The following is a 20,393-nucleotide window of genomic DNA, read 5'->3' as shown; positions in this document are numbered from 1 at the left end:
CAGAGGCCAGCCGCTGGGAGTCGACCCTAGGCAGTTGGCCGAAAAGAGCCAGTCCCGCCGGGTTGGTGCCGGCCCCGCCCCTGGGGTCTCTTCTGCCCCGCCCCATCCCCTTGTGGGCGTAGCTCACAGCTGCTACCCCCAAGCGGGCTTGGCTGGGCTCTCCCCGGGGTCCTAGTGCCCGCCGTCACCACGACTTCAAACCTCCGAGGCCGTGGGCACCGGCTCTCACTCGCCTGCCCGCGGCCGCCGGTGCCCGGGTAGTCCGACCGCTGAACTCGCCTCGGCTGCCTCTCCAGCCCCCGCCCGTCATGAGAAGCCCGCTCCCCTTGCTCCTTTTCTCCCTGGTTGCCCTTTGTGGGCGAGGTGAGTTCTCTTCGGGGAAGGAGGGAGGGACGCCTGGGTCGGCCAGAGCCCGGCTGGACTGGCCACAGGTGGGAAGGAAGGGAGGGTGTCGAGCACCCAGGGGAGTGGCCCGAGATTGTCCGGGACGAATGGGGGCGTGGGCGGGGCTAAGCCCACTCGCGGCAGCAGGGGCGGGTCAGGATGAGTGGGTCTGCGACGTTTGGGGTGGGGACCGCCTGTCCTCTGCGCGGCCGCCAGGGCCACCCTCCATATGGAGCGCCTTTGGGCTGGGCAGCGGGGCTGAGTGGTACCCGCCTGACAGGCAGCTCTGCTTAATCCCAGCGCTACTGTAGATAGGGAAACTTAGCCTGAGGGTGGAGGGTGGCGCTACCCAACTCGCCAGCCCAGGTGTGTTTGGGGGTGGATCTCCTAGAAACACACTTTTATGGCACCTCTGCCTCTGGTCACCCACTCCTAGCGGTTGGCCGGCCGGGGCAGCCAGCTTGGCTGAGTGCGGGGCTGGGGAAGTGGAGCCTGCCCCTCAGGAACCTGCAGACACCCAGAAGGGAAATCCAGTCAGCCCTTCCAAGGCGAGTCCAGATATGGTGAGGATTGTCTGCTCCCGGCCTCAGTCTCCCCACCTGAGTTCCAAGGACTCTTTCAGCTCCTTCCCTCCAGCCCAAGCTTGTCCTCCAAGCCCTAGTCAGCCTAGAGGACCAGGGCTATATCTTCCTTGGACAGAGACACACCACCAGGGGTGTTGGAGGTAAGGGGTAGGGGGACATATGAAGTTCCTATAGGGAAGCGGAGATCTCACCAAAGATGGTGTCTGCACTCCATGTGTGCATCCTGGATCTGTCACCACTTGCTCAGTGACCCTCTCTGGGCCTCAGTTTCCCTATCTGTTCTATGGGGATGATATGCCTTGACTACATACTTAGGGACTCAGATGTGAGTCAGTTGCAGTGTTTCTTAAGGACGGTCCTGGGGCCACCTGCATCAGAAACACCCACTACACATCCCCAGGGCCCCATCCTAGGCTCACAGGATCAGAATCTCCGGAAGTGGAGCCTGGGAATCTGCATTTATACCCGTATCCAGGTGATTCTTGCACATGATTGGAGAAGCTACTGATAATATATTGTGAGCTTTTCGTAACACGTAATAACCTCAACTTTTTGAAAAGAATCCATAGCTGCCTTTTAATAAATACAAATCTCTTGTTCCCTTCCTCAGTTAAGGACAAACATATGCCACTGAAAGTCACGCTGCCTTTCAGATGCCCGCTTGCCAAGATTCCACTGACCCTTGACTTTCTGTGGTTTGTATTCCAAACCAATAGGTATTGCCTTTCCATTTTACCAATATAGATTTTTACCATTAGCCCTGCTTTTTCAGACTGTACACACACTCACACGTTTTAGAATTCCAGCCATGGCTTCCTCTCAGGCTGTTCGTTAACCCCTTACTGGTGGGGAGCAGTTTTTCCAGAGAAGGCCAAGGAAGGCAAGGCCCTGGACAGAGGCAGGGCGGGCCCACTCCTTCTCAGAATCACTGGGTCATGACTGACCCCTAGTGGTGGCCTCTTTGTGTAACTGTGCCGGCCCCAGGGCTGGGAGGTGACCCCCAACTGTGCCCTAGAAGCTTCCACCTCTTCTGGGCCACCCCTGTCATCTGGGGGTGAGAGGCCTGTTCCTTGTCTTTTGAACCCGGCAGGCCTCACAGGCATAAAGCAGTAGACTGAAAAGCCTAAACAAATATAGTTTGGAAACCCCTCTGCCCCCCATGCATGTATACAAGTACAAACACAGGCACAGGCATGAGTACACACTTGGCTGTGGACACCAACATGGCTTCTGCAGGGACAGGCTCCTTACGGGGAAGTTAGCAAGGGCGCGAAAGAAGACACAGGGGTTAGGGGAGGGCCTCTAACTGGCTCTGCCTCTGACTTGCTGGGACTCCTTGAGTAAGTTCCTCGCCCTCTTTGGTCTCAGTTTCCCCAGATAAGAAATAGAGAGTGGGCTAAATGGTCTAAGGTTTTCGGAACCTCTTTCTCTGGATCCCACAACTGGTCCTCAAGATGGGTGAGGGTCCCTGGGGGCCAGCTGAATGACTGAGAGGCAGGACAGGCCCGAAGGTGAGCAACCTGAGCATCCCAGGTGGGCTTGGAGCAGGAACAGAAGCCCCCGCAGCCTGTAGAGCAGCCCATGCCTCTCAGGAACCTAGGTACACCAGCCTCCTGGGGCTGCAGAGACGTGGGATCCAGCCTCCCCCAGCACTGCAGGGCTGGGGACCAGAAGCCTCAGATTCTGACCCGAGCTGTCCCAGACATGCTTGATGGACTTGGGCAAGTCATACCCTGCTGAAATGATGGGTCAACTCAAATATATATAATAAAGAGGGGCTATGGGAGAGACCCAGCTATAACCTGGGGCTACAGACTGGCTTCCAGGGGATTCAAGCGGCTGGCCTCTGGGAGGGGGTCCAGGGTATGAGAGGCAGGGCTCAGTATGTAGGCCAAGCATCCACAGGACCCCCTCTGGACAGCCTGGGGCAGGTTGGGGGAGGGACAGTGGGCAGCGGGTGCCCTGGGAGCATCTTTCACAGGCACTAAATGCTGCATTTGCTCCAGATAGGCAATGAGTTGGAAAGTGCATGGAGCAGGCAGGGTGGTGGCTGCTCTCCGTGGCCTCGTGTCCAGCCCAGCACCCACCCAGGAGTCCACCTCAGACTTGCTCTGTCAGGCAGTTCACACTCTGGGCCCTCTGGCCGCATCCAGAGGGTGGGATTTGGTAAAACAGAGTGAACTGGCCCCTCAGCGGAGGATGTAATCCCAGTCCTGGGCCTGGTGAGCCGGCAGACCCAACCCCACCTCCTCAGCCTCCCTTATTCCCTTATCCTTTACCCACTTCCTTGCCTGCCCCCCGACACTGTTTGCTCTGCACACCTGCATCTCTTCCCCTGTTCCTGGGGTCTCCTGCTCAGGTGTCCTTGACCTTCCTCTGAGGCTCCCTCTTTCCCAGGCCCCTCCCCAAACTGCCCTTACCTGACGTCAGCAGAGTGAACGATGGAGTTCCTGAACCTCCCCTTCACTCCCAGACGTGTGAGGGAGATGGGACAAAGACCCAAACGCCACATGGCAAGAGATCTGGGCTGTGAAAAGGGGCAGATCTGGGGCTGTGGGAGCTCAGTGGGGCTCCCGGCCAGGTCAGGCTCCTTGCGGGAGGCTGCGTTTGCTGGCTCGCAGGTATGGTTCTGAGCCCAGACCTCTCCTTTAAGCTCCAGACCAGGAGCCAACTGCCAGCTGGACCCCTCCATTTGGTGTCTCAAGGTACACCCTGAACGCTGTAGGGCCAAGTCTGATCCCAGCAAACTCCCCCTAGCCCAGGCCTTTGCTCTTTCAGTGAAAGCACCACCATCTCCCCAGCTCTGCACACAAACCCACGTTTGAATAATCTCTCTCCTCCACTACACAGGAGGCTCCCTGAGGGCAGGAGCCAGGGTTTTTGCTGGCTGTTACCCCCAGCGCATAACACAATGCCTGGCACAAGAAAGACTCTCAGATATTTGACGGCTGGTCGCCGGGGGGCTGTCCTGGCAGAAGAAAGAGTGTGCTTGAAGATTTAGAAGTGAGACAATGAAGGCCACATGGGGAAAGGAAAGCGGTATATATGGCCAAAATATACAGTACCTGGGCATAGAGGTGGAGAGGTAAGAAGAGATCAGGTTGAGGAAGAAATGCTGGTGCCAAGGGGCTTTGGATGCCAAGCCGGAACGTTTGGATTTGAATTCTGCCTACAGCTCTGAGAGGTTACGGGCAGGGATGGGCTCTGGTTCAGTAGCTGCAGGAAGACCACTCTGGCACTGAATGGGACATGATGGCAGGGGCAGAGTGGGGGTGGGGAGACCAGCAAGGAGGCTACTGGAAGAGCCTGGGGCAGGGTGGTGAGCCAGGACCAGGAGGGATGGAAAGGGGAGGACAGACTGAGAGATTTGGAAAGTAGAATAGACAGAACTGGGTGGCCCCTTGGATGAACCAAGGAAAGGGTCAAAACAGATGCCCAGGTTTTGGACTAGATGTCTAGAGTGTGGGGTGCCATTCATTGCTAGACGGAACAGGAGGAGGAAGATGTAGGGCGTGGGAGGAGAGGGCTGAGCTCTGTCTTGGGTAGATTTAATTTGAAGTCTCCAAGGAGAGGCAGGCCTGGCAGCCCCTTAGCTGCTCCAGCTGGCCCCGAGGGCACTTGTGCTCTCCGGCCCTCGCAGCTCTCCCTTTCACTGCCATCAGCTGGATGAGGACCCAGCAGATCTGACTATGTGTTTTCCCAGGGGACTGCCGCGTGGCCAACGCGGAGGAGAAGCTCATGGATGACCTCCTGAACAAAACCCGCTACAACAACCTGATCCGCCCAGCCACCAGCTCCTCAGAGCTCATCTCCATCCAGCTGCAGCTCTCCCTGGCGCAGCTCATCAGTGTGGTAGGTACAGGGGGCAGCTGCGCCTTCCCCACGGCTGGACACAGTATGCTACGTGCTCCTCATATGCATGCCCCCCTCAGAGCTGCTTCCAGGGGCAGGGCTCCAAACCTGTGCGTGGGGATGTGGAAAGGGCCACAGGGAAGATTAGCAATGAGCCATGGTTCCCTCAGGCACCTTCCTCAGCACTCCCTACGAGGCCCCACATCCACACATCAAGACCTGACAACCCTACTTTTGCACTCTGTAATCCATTCTTCATTTCCATACCTGCAGTGATCGCCCTCATTTACCCAGACCCTCAGTTGGCTAGACCGATGCAGCAGCTGCCTCTGGCCCTGTCCCTACACCTGGGCCTCTGTACCCATCGGTTTCTGTACCTAGTTCCTATCTCCCCCCAGTAGGTAGGGGGTATGTGAGGTCATCTGTTGAGCAGACTGGGGGAGATGATAGGGTAGAAGGAGGAGAAGCTTATGGCCATGTTGGAGGCCCACCTTGTCTATGGCAGGCCCATTGGCGGGCTACCCAGTGGACATTCCTGCCTCACAACTTCTTTGTTAATAAAACTATGACTTGATATTGGATACTCACGAACTTCATGGGCCCTTCTCCGGCCTCCTTGCCACGTATGGTTAAGTCGTAGCTAACCATGGTAATTCTATTCCTCCAGCCAATAATTAGTTAAGGCTTAGGCAAGAGTTGTAGCCCTGGCACTGGGATGTAGGGGCTGCCTAAAAGGGCGGGGCATCTCTGGGAAAGTTTTCCTTATACTCAAAAAGGGACCCAAGAAAAGATTTGCCATTTCCTGCCATAGACATTGTCATGTGAAGGTTTTATATTTGGAACTATGGCCTCCATCTTATGATTGTGGGGGAAAAACAGGAGAATCAGAGTCCTAACATCACTGTCAACAACCTAGAATCCCGACATCATTGAATTACTGCATTAACCAACGCTGAAATGATTGGCCTGCTCTCTTATGTGATATAACAGATGTCCTTATTGTTTTAGCCGCTCGTAGTTGGATGTTTTGTGGAACATCCAGCTATGCTTGAAGCCAAAGCATTTTAACTGGTTCTGGGATATGGATTGGCAGGTGACTCCAAACTGGGAAACTAGAGTGCACAAAGTGGGCAGGATATCCCTAGCAAAGAGAAGAGCACGTGCAAAGGCACAGACGGCATTTCTGGAATGAAAGAATCATGACTTAGAGGCCAAGTCAGGGGTCTCAACGTTTAGACAAATTCCTTAATTTATGCATATGGAAAAAGATCAGATGAACAACCTAGGACCTGGTCCAGGAGTTCTGGCGATGCCAGAAGTAGATCCCAAATTGCCTGACTCCCAGCCCTGCACACTGACTGGCCACTCCTTTTCCCGAGACCTTGCCAGCACACTGGAAATCCACCGTGCCTCGCCTCCTGAGCCTTGGGAAGCCAACCAATGCGGCTGAGCCTCCTCTGGTCTGGTGGCTGCCTCCTTACTGCCACCCTCTCTCTCTAGCACACTCAGCCCTCACAAACCCAGCCCCTCCAACCTACAGCCCTCACTGAAGGCTTTGGCCAGATTAATGGCTGGCTTCCTCCCCTGGGAGGAAGCACAGCCCAAGAATGGGGGAGGGGTGAAAAGCCTGTGCTCTCTGTCCCTCTCCCCTCCGAAGGCCAACTGGAAGGAATAAGTGCTTCCAGCCAGGCCACTCCCAGGCTGGTGTCTGAGTGTTATTGTCCAGCCAAAGGCTTTTTGCTTAATGGAGTGAGCCCAGCTGCAGCCTTGCAGCTGCTGCCCTGGTGAGGGGGAACAGGAAGGCAGCTCTCTAGCCACACTTCCAGGCTAAGGCTGCCCCTGCCAGATCTGCTCTGTGGTCCCTGTGGGATAACAGAAGTTACCAGAAGGAGGAGGGCACACAGCCTCCAGCCCCATGCCTATGAGTGTAGCACTGTGAGCTGTCATAACCCTGAAAGCTGTGTACAGAACAAATATGAGGTTTGGGGGGTTATTTTTCCTTTTGTATTTCAGGGTTTGGTTTTCAAGGAGGAAGGGTTATGGGCATAACCAGTTTAAAGATGGACGTTTCTAGGGAGCAGGCAGGGAGTTTGTGCTGTGTAAGGCCAGCAAGCCTTCAGAAGCAGCTCTTTGGGAAGGCCAGGACTGCCTTTGGGAAGGCAGCTGTGGGGGAGTAAAGGGGACTAAGGCACTGGACTAAAGAAGGAGAGAATTTTCTGGGTGGCAGAAATGTTCTATACCTTGAAAGGAGGTGGGTTACCTGAATAATGCATTGTTAAAACTGATCAAACTGTACCCTTAAGATCTATGCATTTCACTGTCTGTGAATTGTACCTCAACTTCACTGTATGTAAATTGTACCTCAACTTTAAAAAAATTATTTTTTAAGACAGATGAAGGTTTTCAACTTTCTGTAATGACAGAGTATCTTGTTGCAGATTAACTTTTCCACAAGAACAATTAGAAAAGGGGGACAAAAATGCCTGTCCTACCCCAAATCTGTTTGAAGGTCTTAGAGAGCTTAGCCAGGACTTGAAGGACCAGGATCCAGGAGGTGACCCTGATAGCTTCTGGTGCTTTTCCTGTTGTTTGATGATTGGTAAACAGTATAGAGCCAAGGGGCTAGGGAGCTGAGTACAGAGTGGTGGCTAAGAGGCTGGGAAGCCTAGCTGAATGCTTGGCACTCTTACAGGGCTAGGATGACACAAATTGGAATTGGAGCCCCACTAAGGAGGTGAGGACCTTGCAAGGAGCATCACTAAGAGTCAAAATGAATCAAGAACAGACCAGCCCTCACAAAAACTAAAACCTGCTTTGAACCAGCTCAGTCACAGACTAGATGAAGGTGATCTGTCCTTCCTCTAACTGCCTGCCATAAAGCCAAAGTCAGTCGTCCCTGGAGGCAGATAAAGTCAGATAAAAACTTACTAGGCAGGCAATAAGACAAGACTAAATAAGAAAAAACGAAGAGAGAAAAGAAGAGAAACAGACACACAAATGATTCAAATATTGGTGTCATCAGACTTAGACTTTTAAATAACTACCATTAAGATGGTAAAACTTATATGTATTTTACCACTATTAAAAATAAACAAAATAGGGCTTCCCTGGTGGCGCAGTGGTTGAGAGTCCGCCTGCTGATGCAGGGGACACGGGTTTGTGCCCGTGTCTGGGAAGCCCTATTTTGTCTGGGAAGGTCCCACATGCCACAGAGCAGCTGGGCCCATGAGCCATGGCCGCTGAGCCTGCGCATCCGGAGCCTGTGCTCCGCAACAGGAGAGGCCACAACAGTGAGAGGCCCGCGTACTGCAAATAAATAAATAAAATAAATAAACATTCTTAAAATGCGATGCATTAATATGTTCAAGAAACTTATAATGATGGAGGTTAAAATTTATTAGATGGGTTTAATAGCAGATTGGTCATAGCAGAAGAGAAAGTTAATGAACAGGAAGAGAGGTCAAACGAAAATATCTAGACAAATTATAGAAAAAAGAAAGGAAAATACAGAAAAGAAGATAATATGATACAGGATAAAAATGTCAGGTCTAATGTGTATTTGGAGTTCCAGAAAGAATGGGAATAAAAATAAGAAGCAAAGGTTGAAGTGATACTGACTGAGAATTTTCCAAAACTAACTAAAGACATTAAGCTACACATGCAAGAGGCTCTGTGAACCCTATGAGGGGTAAATACAAAGAAAATCATACCCAGGTACATCATACTCAAACTCCTGGCAACCAAAGAAAAAGAAAATCTTAAAAGCAGTCGGGGGAAACAAAAGTCAGAAGCAACAATAAAACTAACAGCTGAAAATGGAAGCCAGAAAATTGAATGACATTTTTTAAGTGCTGCAAGAAAACACTGCAAACCTAGAAATATACCACCAGTAAAAATATAATTAAAAATGAATGTGACGGGCTTCCCTGGTGGCGCAGTGGTTGAGAGTCCACCTGCCGATGCAGGGGACAAGGGTTCGTGCCCCGGTCCTGGAAGATCCCACATGCCGCGGAGCGGCTGGGCCCGTGAGCCATGGCCACTGAGCCTGCGCGTCCAGAGCCTGTGCTCTGCAACGGGAGAAGCCACAACAGTGAGAGGCCCACATACCGCAAAAACAAAAACCAAAAAACAAAAAACAAAAAAAACAAAAAAAAAATGAAGGTGAGGGCTTCCCTGGTGGCACAGTGGTTAAGAATCTGCCTACCAATGCAAGGGACACGGGTTCGAGCTCTGGCCTGGGAAGATCCCACATGCCATGGAGCAACTAAGCCTGTGGGCCACAACTACTGAGCCTGAGCTCTAGAGCCCGCAAGCCACAACTACTGAGCCCACGTGCCACAACTACTGAAGCCTGTGCACCTAGAGCCTGTGCTCTACAACAAGAGAAGCCACGACAATGAGAAGCCCTCACACCACAACGAAGAGTAGCCCCCACTCACTGCAACTAGAGAAAGCCTGCGCACAGCAACGAAGACCCAACACAGCCATAAATAAATAACTAAATTTATTTATTTAAAAAAAAAAAGGAAGGTGAAATAAAGATGTTTTCAGGAGAGAGAGAGAAAGAATTTAATACAAGAAGACCCAATACGGAAAATGATCCCAGATGGAAATATAGAAATGTAGGAAAGAATGAAGCACAACAGAAAGGGTAAATATATGGGTGAATTTGAATTGATATTGACAGTATAAGAAAACAGAAAAAAATATCTTGCAAGGTTTTAATTATATGTAGAATTAGATACATGACAATAACCCAAAAGTAAGGAGGGGGTAGATAAAATTGAAATGTTCTAAAGTTCTTGCCTTGTTCTGGAAGTGATGAAAGAACTAATTTATATTAGATGCTAAAAAGTCAAGTATATGCATATTGCAGACTCCAGAGTAACTACCTAAAGAAGAGTCACATTAATATCGGGAGAAATGGGTAATAAAATCGTTAATCCAAAATAAGGCAAGAAAAGAGAGAAGAGAATAAACAGAAAACAGATGGTAGGTTTAAACCCAAATTTATCAGAACTACACTGAATGTAAATGGCCTAAATACTCTAATTAAAACAAGACATTTGGGGTTGGGGGGAGACAATTGGCATGCATCCTCTCTTTCCTCTTCCCATCTACCCCTCAACAGTCTGGAATGTGGGTGTAATGACTGGAGCTGCAGCAGTCATTGTGGACCATGCAGATGAGAGCCACACTCTAGGCGTGGTAGAGAAGAAATCTGGAAGGAACCTGGGTCCCTAATTTGTAGAGCAAAGCCACCGTATTACAGGTATACCTCAGAGATACTGCAGGTTTGGTTTCAGACCACCGCAACACAGTGAATATCACCATAAAGCAAGTCACATGATTTTTTTTGGTTTCCCAGTGCATATAAAACCTATGTTTACACTATGCTGTAGTCTATTCAGTGTGCAATAGCATTATGTCTAAAAAACAATGTACATAACTTAAGTTTAAAACACTTTATTGCTAAAAAATGCTAACCATCATCTGAGCCTTCAGTGAGTTGTAATATTTTGCAGTAGTAACATCAAAGATACTGATCACAGATCACTGTAACAAATACAGTAATAATGAAAAAGTTTAAAATATTCCAAAAATTACCAAAATGTGACACAGAGGCACGAAGTAAGCAAGTGCTGTTGGAAAAACGGTGCCAATAGATGCTCCACACAGAGTTGCCACAAAACTCTGATTTTGAAAAAATGCCGTATCTGTGAAGCACAATAAAACGAGGTATGCCTGTACGTCCAAACTGTTACAAGATAGAAATAAACTTATTTAAGGCAGTGTTACTCTGGCTCTCTGTGACTGGCAACTGAACCTTTTTCTACTGATATGATTACCTAGTTAAAGGAAGTGATTCCCAAGCTGATATCAAGATGCTGGAAGTTATCTTGGTGAAGAGGAGGCAGGGAAATTGGTACAGATGGAGAGCACAAGACACATTTGGAGAACTAAAGAAGGCCAGGGCGGATGGCGGGGGAAGGGCATAGAATAAAGGTGAAATGAAGCCAGGAAAGTTGGCAAGACCTTGCAGACCCTGTGAAGGAGCTGGATTTTTATTTTATAAGTGAAGGAAGCCACAGAAGTGACCTAAGTAAAAATAGGATTAAGGGGGAAATGGCAGGAACTTTGGAAGTTTCTTCTGGCTGCAGAGGAAGAATAGATGTGTGTCTGTATGGGGTATGTGTGCAGAGTGGTCATAGACCAGTGGGGAGGGCCTTGCAGTGGTTCAGGTGAGAGATGAATTATGGTGGCCTGGATTATTGTGGTAGGATTCTTATATTCTTCAGAAAATATTTATTTCACATCTGATACATCCCAGATACCCTTCTAGGTGCTGTCTGCCCTCAAGGAACTTAGATGCTAGTAGGAGGTGGCATATAATACACAAATAGAGGTGGCCAGCGGTGATAAGAGCTATAAAGAAAAATGAAGCAGGGGTGACGCAGTGGTTAAGAATCCGCCTGCCAACGCAGAGGACATGGGTTCGAGCCCTGGTCCAGGAAGATCCCACATGCCGCGGAGCGACTAAGCCCGTGTGCCACAACTACTGAGCCTGTGCTCTAGAGCCCGCGAGCCACAACTACTGCAGCCCGCATGCCTAGAGCCTGTGCTCTGCAACAAAGAGAAGCCACCAAAATGAGAATCCCGCACGCTGCAACCAAGAGTAGCCCCTGCTCGCCACAACTAGAGAAAGCCTGTGCACAGCAACGAAGACCCAATGCAGCCAAAAAATTAATTAATTAATTAATTAATTATTTTAAAAAAAGAAGAAAAATGAAGCAGGGAGAGAGGGGAACGGGGTGCTATTTTATGTAGAAAGGTCAGGGAAGACCTGAAGAAGGTGAGGAAGTCAGCTGTGTGGATTTCCAGGAAGAGAGAATAACATGTGCAAAGGCAGAAGCAAAGAGACACGTATAGCCGAAGTGGGATGAGCAAACAGGAAAGTGTTGAGGTAAGAGGTACTAGAGCTAATAGGGATGGAGGTGGGGGAGGGGGCAGATCATGGATGTCCTTGTAGGCCCTGGGCAGAACTTTGGCTTTCACTTTAGATGAGATGGGAGGGGAGTGGAGGGTTTCAGCAGAGAGATGTAGTCTGAGGAGCTGAGATTTTAAAAGGATTACCCACATTGCTCTATAGAGAATAGACTAAAGGCAGGCCAAGGCAGAGCAGGAAGGCCAGTTGGGAGGCTACTGCAACAGTCCAGGTAACAGATGATGGTGGCAGAGGAGATGGGGAGAAGCAGACAAATTTGAGACTCATGTAGGCGGTACAACCTACAGGACTTACTGATGGATCAGAGAGCAAGGGATCAGGGCCGACTGCCAGGTTTCTGGCTTGTGGAATTGTATGGCTGGGGGATGCCATTCACTGAGATGGCAGTGCCAGTGGAGGCCCAGGTCTGGGTGAAGATCATGAGGTTTGTCGCAGGCATGTCGGGTGGGAAATACGTCTGAGCCCTCCGAGGATGTTAAGTTGGTGGTTGGTCACATGGCCCTGGAGCTCGGAGACTTTTGCTTGATAAAGTGTGGTCTATCACCTCCTAACAGGTGAACTGATAACCTCATTTCCCTCCCCAGAATGAGCGAGAACAGATCATGACCACCAATGTCTGGCTGAAACAGGTAAGTGCCCTGCAGGGTCCCCAGCCCAAGGAGGCGTTTTCTCCAGGGCTGCCCCTTGGCGGCGAGGGACCTACAAGTGACGGGGCCTTGCCTGTCTGCTCAGGAATGGACAGACTACCGCCTGGCCTGGAACAGCTCCCGCTATGAGGGTGTGAACATCCTGAGGATCCCCGCAAAGCGCATCTGGCTGCCTGACATCGTGCTTTACAACAAGTTAAGTGGCAGGGCTGGCCAAGGTGGTGAGGGCCAGGCCTCCAGCCCTGTGCTTCACCCCGACTTCCAAGCGGTCAGGCTGCAAGAGGAATTAGAGATGAGCAGAGCCAGCACCCTCGGTTACAGATGGGGAATTGGAGGCCAGAGATGGGGAGGGCCTTGCGACTCACTCAGGCACAGCTGGGACCAGGGCCACCATCCTGACCCCAAGTCCAGTGCTCTTTCTGTCCTCCATACTGTCCTCTTTCTTTCTAAACTTGCTTTTTAATTTATTTATTTATTTTTGGCTCTTCGTTTCTGTGCGAGGGCTTTCTCTAGTTGTGGCAAGCGGGGGCCACCCTTCATCGCGGTGCGCGGGCCTCTCACTATCGCAGCCTCTCTTGTTGCGGAGCATAGGCTCCAGACACGCGGGCTCAGTAGTTGTGGCTCACGGGCCTAGTTGCTCCGCGGCATGTGGGATCTTCCCAGACCAGGGCTCGAACCCGTGTCCCCTGCATTGGCAGGCAGATTCTCAACCACTGCGCCACCAGGGAAGCCCCATACTGTCCTCTTTCTGACCTTCGGTTGCTTTGTCAATGTTGGGTGTTGGTAGCACTGACTTGATATGCATAAATATCTCAGGTAGGTGGAGAGGGATAAAGAGACTTCCCAGGTCGCAGTTGTACCAGCAGAAGCGAGAAATGATTAGGAGTAGGTGATCTAAGGACAGAAAGACCTGACTTCAAATCTTAGCTGTACTGCTTACTAGTTTTCTGACCTTGAAGAGGACAACTAACTTCTCTGAGCCTTGTTTTTCCCATCTGTAAAATGGGGATGATAATAATATCTACCTCATTGGACCGTTGTGAGGCTTAAACGAGCAAATCTATGTAAAGCCTTCACGCTGTTTCGTGGCAGGGCTCTCGCCGCCAGGCAGTTGCCAAGTAAAGCAGGCCTTTCCAGTGAGGGCATGGGGGTTTGGAAGAGTGATTAGTGAGAAATAATCCTGCAGGGCTCTTTGGCGAGTTCTAAGAACAGCCAGGCATCATCTATGGATTTCATGATATTCTCCTCCATGCCCTGTCCCCACCCCCAGTGCCGACGGTACCTACGAGGTGTCTCTCTATACCAATGTGGTGGTCCGCTCCAATGGCAGCATCATGTGGCTGCCCCCTGCCATCTACAAGAGTGCCTGCAAGATCGAGGTGAAGCACTTCCCCTTTGACCAGCAGAACTGCACCCTCAAGTTCCGCTCTTGGACCTACGACCACACAGAGATCGACATGGTCCTCAAGTCACCCACGGCCAGCATGGATGACTTCACCCCCAGTGGCGAATGGGACATAGTTGCCCTCCCTGGGCGAAGGACGGTGAACCCGCAGGACCCCAGCTACGTGGACGTGACTTACGACTTCATCATCAAGCGCAAGCCGCTCTTCTACACCATCAACCTCATCATCCCCTGCGTGCTCATCACCTCCCTGGCCATCCTCGTCTTCTACCTGCCCTCCGACTGCGGCGAGAAGATGACGCTGTGCATCTCCGTGCTGCTGGCGCTCACCGTCTTCCTGCTGCTCATCTCCAAGATCGTGCCGCCCACCTCCCTCGACGTGCCGCTCATCGGCAAATACCTCATGTTCACCATGGTGCTGGTTACCTTCTCCATCGTCACCAGCGTCTGTGTGCTCAACGTGCACCACCGCTCACCCAGCACACACACCATGGCGCCCTGGGTCAAGCGCTGCTTCCTACACAAGCTGCCCACTTTCCTTTTCATGAAGCGCCCTGACAGCAGCCCCTCCAGGGCCCCCCAGCCCAGCCAGGCTCACCTGACCAAGTCCAAGGCCGCCACCACCGCCTCGGCCATGGGCCCCACCAGCTCCTCCAACCTCTACGGGAACTCCACGTACTTTGTGAACCCTGCCTCTGCAGCTCCCAAGTCTCCGGCCGGCTCTGACTCAGCGGGTATCCCCAGGGATTTCCGGCTGAGGTCTTCTGGGAGGTTCAAGCAGGATGTGCAGGAGGCTTTAGAGGGTGTCAGCTTCATTGCCCAGCACATGAAGAGTGACGATCAGGACCAGAGTGTAAGTTGCTAGCCCAGCCCCCAACACCCGCCCAATGGAAGAGGCTGGGATAATATAGTCAGTTTCCCATTTCCTGAAGTTAATTCATGAGACAAGGGTTCTCAAACTCTTTGTTTGAATAAGGGATCCAAGACTGAAATGAGTTTTATTCTAGTTTCGTGCACCGAGGGATAGGAAGGAAGCACAAGTGATGCTTTTTGGTTTGTTGTGGGTTCCCCAAAAGCAGAGCCTGATGTAAGCACCTGGGCAGAGGGAGTTTTTTTGAGAAGTGATCCCCAGGAAGCACAGTGAGGAAGTGGAGAAAGTGAGACAGGGAAAGGCGGAAAGCCAATGTCGGTATCAGTGAGCAGGATACTGCCATGGGCTCTGGAGGCCAGTCCAGTCAGAGAGCCTCTGCGGAAGCCGGAAGCATGGAAGCAACTCTCAGAATCATCCCCCAGGAGGGAGGAGGGTATTTGCCCATTAGCTCCCATCCCCAAGGCTCTAGTAACCTTGGGGGCATTAACTCCCCTGCACTTCCTGGTTTTGCCAGCTGGTTGTGGAGCAAGCAGTTTTGGTGCTAGAGAAAGCCCTGGGGCAGAGAAGAGAGGAGAAGCAAGCAGATAGTGGAAGGCTGCCGTGGGCTGGAAAATAATTCTGCAGCCTTTAGGGACGCAGGTGGGCCAGGGCACCAAGGGCATGTGCTCCCATCCTTGTCAGGCTTGCCAAGAAGCCATACAAACATTTATAACTCTTAGGAGTATAGAACCATCCATTTAAATATTATTGCTACCAGGATAATAAATTATCAAGTACAATTACAGATTTCTAAAAAGAGGTTAAGTTTACTTCCACAGGGCAAAGCCGTGAGCTCTAGAGTTTAGGTGTCTTGACTGATTCCTTTGAAGTTAATGCTTCAAAGGACAATTTTATAACTAAACACAGAACGTGATGGTACGGTTAGACATTTTCACACACATTTCCAGACTGGGCTGGAGAACAAATTTCAGACTCTTGGGAATGTTCGCATTCTAACACCTTATCAAATCAGATTCTTTGAACAGGTTTTTACGCCACAACAAGCAGCTGCACGTGAAAAAGAGAGCATCGCCTTGTTCTTACCTTTCTGTGATTCCTTTTCACTAGCCACATTCTCAAGGGAAAGCACGGGGATTCCATTATTTAGTGCCAAGAGAAAAGAGCAGGGTGGAAAAGCTCCAAAATTACACTGTGAAAAAAAGAAAGAATTGCTAACAAGCGGAATATGGGACACAAGTTCTTCTACACCCTTGTCCTCAGAGTGTGGTCCTTGGACCAGCAGCACCGGTCTCACCTGGGAGCTGTTTAGAAATGCTGCATCTCAGGCCCCACCCCAGACCTGCTGGCTCAGCAGCTACATTTTCACCAGATCCCCAGGGGGTTCCTAGGCTCTGTCCAGTTTGAGAAGCACAGCTCTATAGGATTATCAGATTTCACTTTCTAAAAAATTAATTTAGTTATGCTTGCTTTAGTTCAGAACCATTCAGTAGCTCAGTATCACCTAATTCATTGACTCCCAAATATTAATATACAGACTGGGGCCCTCCTGGGTAATTAGGAACCACTTGGGCAACTTTTCAAAATACAGCTTTGGGGCCACCTGTTCTGACTGAGCTGGGATCTCTGTGGGAGGTGGTCCAGCAGCTGCATTTTCACCAGATCCCCGCTGGTTCCTGTGCATATGCAGGTTGAGAAACTGGTCTCCTGCAGCCCTGGCTGAGCCACCCGCATCCCGAGCTCTCTCTTCTAAAGGTCTCACCACCCCCTAGACACTCACAGGCCTCTGCCTCTTTCTAACTCAATTAATTAAAAGCATTTTGTGGGAAGGAGCCAGGCAGGGCCCACAGTTATTATATTTGCCAGTGTTCATTGAGCTCCAACCACACATCAGGCACTCTACCAGGAAGTGACATACGTTACTGCTAATTCTGCCAGGAACCTGTGAAGTGTCATTTACTTGAATCCCGATTCTACAATAGAAAAAAAATCTAGGCCCAGAGAGGCTCATTAACTTGCCCAAGGTCACACAGCTGGCACAGAGCAGAGCCAAGCTCCATACTCAGATCTTTCTGATGTCATTAACATTCCTTGCCCTTCGCAGTGCCTTGCCCTGAACTGACACACATGGGGGCCTTACTGGTTGATCGACTTTCTCATGTCTAGCTGGAGAGAAGAGGCTTTCTTCCCTTCCAGAGCATGCCCGCCCCTAAGCCAGCCTGGGCTGTTTCTCATCTTCAGCACTTTCACCCTCCCTGGTGATTAACTGGTCACTATAAATAGCACAAAAATATAAAAAGAGGGGAAAAGGAGCGTACACACACTCACGCACACACGCGCGTGCACACACACACACACACGGTTGTTTGCAATTAGGGCTGTCATAAAGAAACCCAAGCGTGCCGTGTGGAAAGTGGGCGGTGCCTGCTGCATCTAGGAAACAGACAGCAGCTGTGTTTGGCTGGGGGTGTGTTTGGTGGGGCTGGTTGAGCAGGGATCATCCTGGAGGGGAGATGCACACCACTGACCAGGGCTCTGACAAATTGGGTCACTGACATCGCTTGCCCATTGCTGCCTGAATTTCCAGCTCCAGAGCCCCTGCTGAGTTCTGCTGATGCAGCCATTCTCCACCAGGACAAGTACGCATGCAGAAGGATCCAGACAGGCTGGGGTGTGCAAGCGGGTGAGGGGAAGGGAGACCAGAATGCTGGGTCTCTCTGGGGGCATCTCCCCCAGGCCAAGGAGGCAGGCACGTCTGTGGTGGCGTCTCAGGAGGCTAGCCATGTTTCTGCCAATCCTATACCCCACACCTGGGCCTGAGAAGATGGGGGAAGGAGGTGGAGAGAAACCCAGATGATGTGGAAGGAGGCTGGGTCTTAATTACAGGAACTAGCAGACACTGCCATTAATGGAACTGAGCAAATTAAACAGGATTTCCAGGTGTCCTGCGGGTCCCATTGCCCAACCCCCTCTCAGCTAGGTGCACCTCAAGTCTTCCTTTGGGCAAAGCCAGCTCAGGCAGGGGCTTGGGGTGAAAAGGAGAGCAGGGGCCTTGTGATCCTCAGGTTTCATTCCCCTTATTTATAATCCAGTTTGGTTTCGAATCACATATGTGGCGTTAATAACCCCTTCCATTCCTAACCTTCCCATACAGCCTGGTTCCCAGTGGCTCCCTGATGCCATGCAGGGTGGGTAGGGGTGGACTGAGGACCCGAGAAGCACCCAGGTACCCAGCTGAAAGACCAGCCTCAGACTCAGAACTTACCACTCCACGTTCTAAGTGGCCTATGGGGTCCCTGGCCAGATAGTGAGGCCCCAGCTTGGGGAAGGAGGGAAAGCAGGGAGGACCTCCGCGCTCGGTGCCTGTAACCGGCCCCTCTGTCTGCCCACAGGTCATTGAGGACTGGAAGTATGTGGCCATGGTGGTGGACCGGCTGTTCCTGTGGGTGTTCGTGGTTGTGTGTGTGCTCGGCACTGTGGGGCTCTTCCTACCTCCCCTCTTCCAGACCCACACACCTTCTGAAGGGCCCTAGGCTGCCCTGCCTGTCTGAGGCCCCCAGGATGTGGGGTGAGATGACGTGAGTGGCCAGACGGACAGTCTGCTGCTTCCTTCTGGGTCACGGCTGATGAGGCCCTAAATAAATGAGTCTGTCAGCCATCAGCCCCATCAAACAGCCATGGTCATGGGAGGGGCAAGGATGGGGGGGCCTGGACCGTCCTCTCTGAAGGCCTTGGAGGAACCCCAGGAAACCCGCTGCAGGAGGGTCCTTGGACACCTTAATTCCGGCTTGGCTTCCTTCCCTGCAGCAGGCACTGGGGATAAAGATGCGTGTAGCACCGGCACCCACAGTGTGCCAGGCATCTGACCTGCATGCCGGCTTACCTCTCACTCCATCTCCCTGCACTCCTCCTCGTCCACTAGGTTCACTGGCCTTCTTTTAGTCCCTCACATGCTTCAAGATCTTCCCAGCTTAGAGCCTCTGCCTTTGCTGTACTTTCTACCCAAACCTTCTTCCCCAGATGTCTCGTAAGCTCTTCCCATGGCTGCATCATTCAGGGCTCTGCTCCGATCCATCATTTGTCCAATGTCACCTACCCCAGGGGCCTTCCCCAGTCACTCATCCCAAAGCATTCTCCCCACAGCCACGTTACCCCGACACCTTCCTCCAGCAGCCCTCGGTACCCGAGACTCTCATCCGCTAGAGTGTGAGCTCCGTGAGAGCAGGGACCTGGCCCTTCGTGTTCGCTGCGGTATCCTCAGGGCCTAGGACAGAGCTCGGCCCATAGTAGGTGCTCAATAAATGTTTGTTGAATGAAGACATGGCTCCTATCCCTCCTTCAATCTCAGATTCCCCCTCCCCTCAGCAGCTTTCCCTTGTTCCCCACCTGAAAGGAATGGCTCTCTCCTCCATGCTCCGCGGCCCTGGTCATGTTCTGCTTTTTATCCCGGCTGGGTCAGGTGTGTCTCCCTCACACATGCTCTGATTGGTTTCCCCTACATACTGCCTTTTGAACAGTGCCTGGCAAGTCGTAAGCACTCAAAATACTTGTGCGATGGAGGAGGACTTTTCAAAAAATCTATTTTAAAAATTATTATACAATAAAACTGACTTTTTAGGTACTGTTCTATTAATTTTAACATATGTATAGAGTCATGTAATCAGGATGTAGGAGTCACTCATCACCCAAAACAGCTCCCACCTGCTACTCCTTTATGGTCACGTGTCCCTCCACCCCTAACCCCCGGCAACCACTGAGCTTTTCTCCATCACTATAGTTTAGTCTCTTCAAGAATACCCTCTAGGGCTTCCCTGGTGGCGCAGTGGTTGAGAGTCTGCCTGCCGATGCAGGGGACACGGGTTCGTGCCCCGGTCCGGGAAGATCCCACATGCCGCGGAGCCGCTGGGCTCGTGAGCCATGGCCGCTGAGCCTGCGCGTCCGGAGCCTGTGCTCCGCAACGGGAGAGGCCACGACAGTGAGAGGCCCGCGTACCGCAAAAAAAAAAAAAAAAAGAAGAACCTCTAGGGACTTCCCTGGTGGTGCAGTGGTTAAGAATCTGCCTGCCAATGCAGGGGACACAGGTTCAAGCCCGGTCTGGGAAGATCCCATATGCCGCAGAGCAACTATGTCCGTGATCCACAACTACTGAGCCTGCTTGCCACAATTACTGAAGCCTACCCGCCTAGAGCCCGTGCTCCGCAACAAGAGAAGCTACTGCAACGGTAAGCCCGTGCACCACAATGAAGAGTACACCCCACTCACTGCAACTAGAGAAAGCCTGCGTGCAGCAATGGAGACCCAACACAGCCCAAAATAAATAAATTTATATATAAAAAAAAGAATAACCTCTAATGGGGACTTCCCTGGTGGTCCAGCTGTTAGGACTCCATGTTCCCAAAGCAGGGGGCCCAGGTTCAATCCCTGGTCAGGGAACTAGATCCCACGGGCCACAATTAAAGATCCTGCACGCACCAACGTTAGTATGGAACCACTGGAGAGTGGCTTCGTTCACTCAGCATGATGCCTTTGAGATTCATCCAAGTTGAAGAGTGTACCAATAGTTTGTTCTTTTGCATCCATCATACGGCTGTTGAAGCACATTTAGGTTGTTACCAGTTTGGGGCAATTATCAATACCGTTACCATAA

The 20,393-nt window shown here is 51.3% G+C and overlaps 1 protein-coding gene across 1 annotated transcript; it reads left to right on the top strand.

Annotated features, from left to right (window-relative positions):
* Window positions 1-308: 308 nt before the first annotated feature.
* On the top strand, window positions 309-18,523 carry CHRNB4 (cholinergic receptor nicotinic beta 4 subunit; the record flags this gene model as incomplete). The annotated part of the gene is made up of 6 exons (XM_079913874.1): window positions 309-363; window positions 4,672-4,820; window positions 12,411-12,455; window positions 12,559-12,668; window positions 13,744-14,731; window positions 18,139-18,523. 6 exons carry the CDS (start codon window positions 309-311, stop codon window positions 18,277-18,279), a joined length of 1,488 nt encoding a protein of 495 aa, XP_079770000.1. The 3' UTR covers window positions 18,280-18,523.
* Window positions 18,524-20,393: the final 1,870 nt, after the last annotated feature.

The sequence above is a fragment of the Stenella coeruleoalba genome (genome assembly GCF_951394435.1).
Source record: "Stenella coeruleoalba genome assembly, chromosome: 2".
Classification (NCBI taxonomy): domain Eukaryota; kingdom Metazoa; phylum Chordata; class Mammalia; order Artiodactyla; family Delphinidae; genus Stenella; species Stenella coeruleoalba.
The sequence above is the reverse complement of the archived record's forward strand: the minus strand, read 5'-3'. Positions and strand labels throughout refer to the sequence as shown.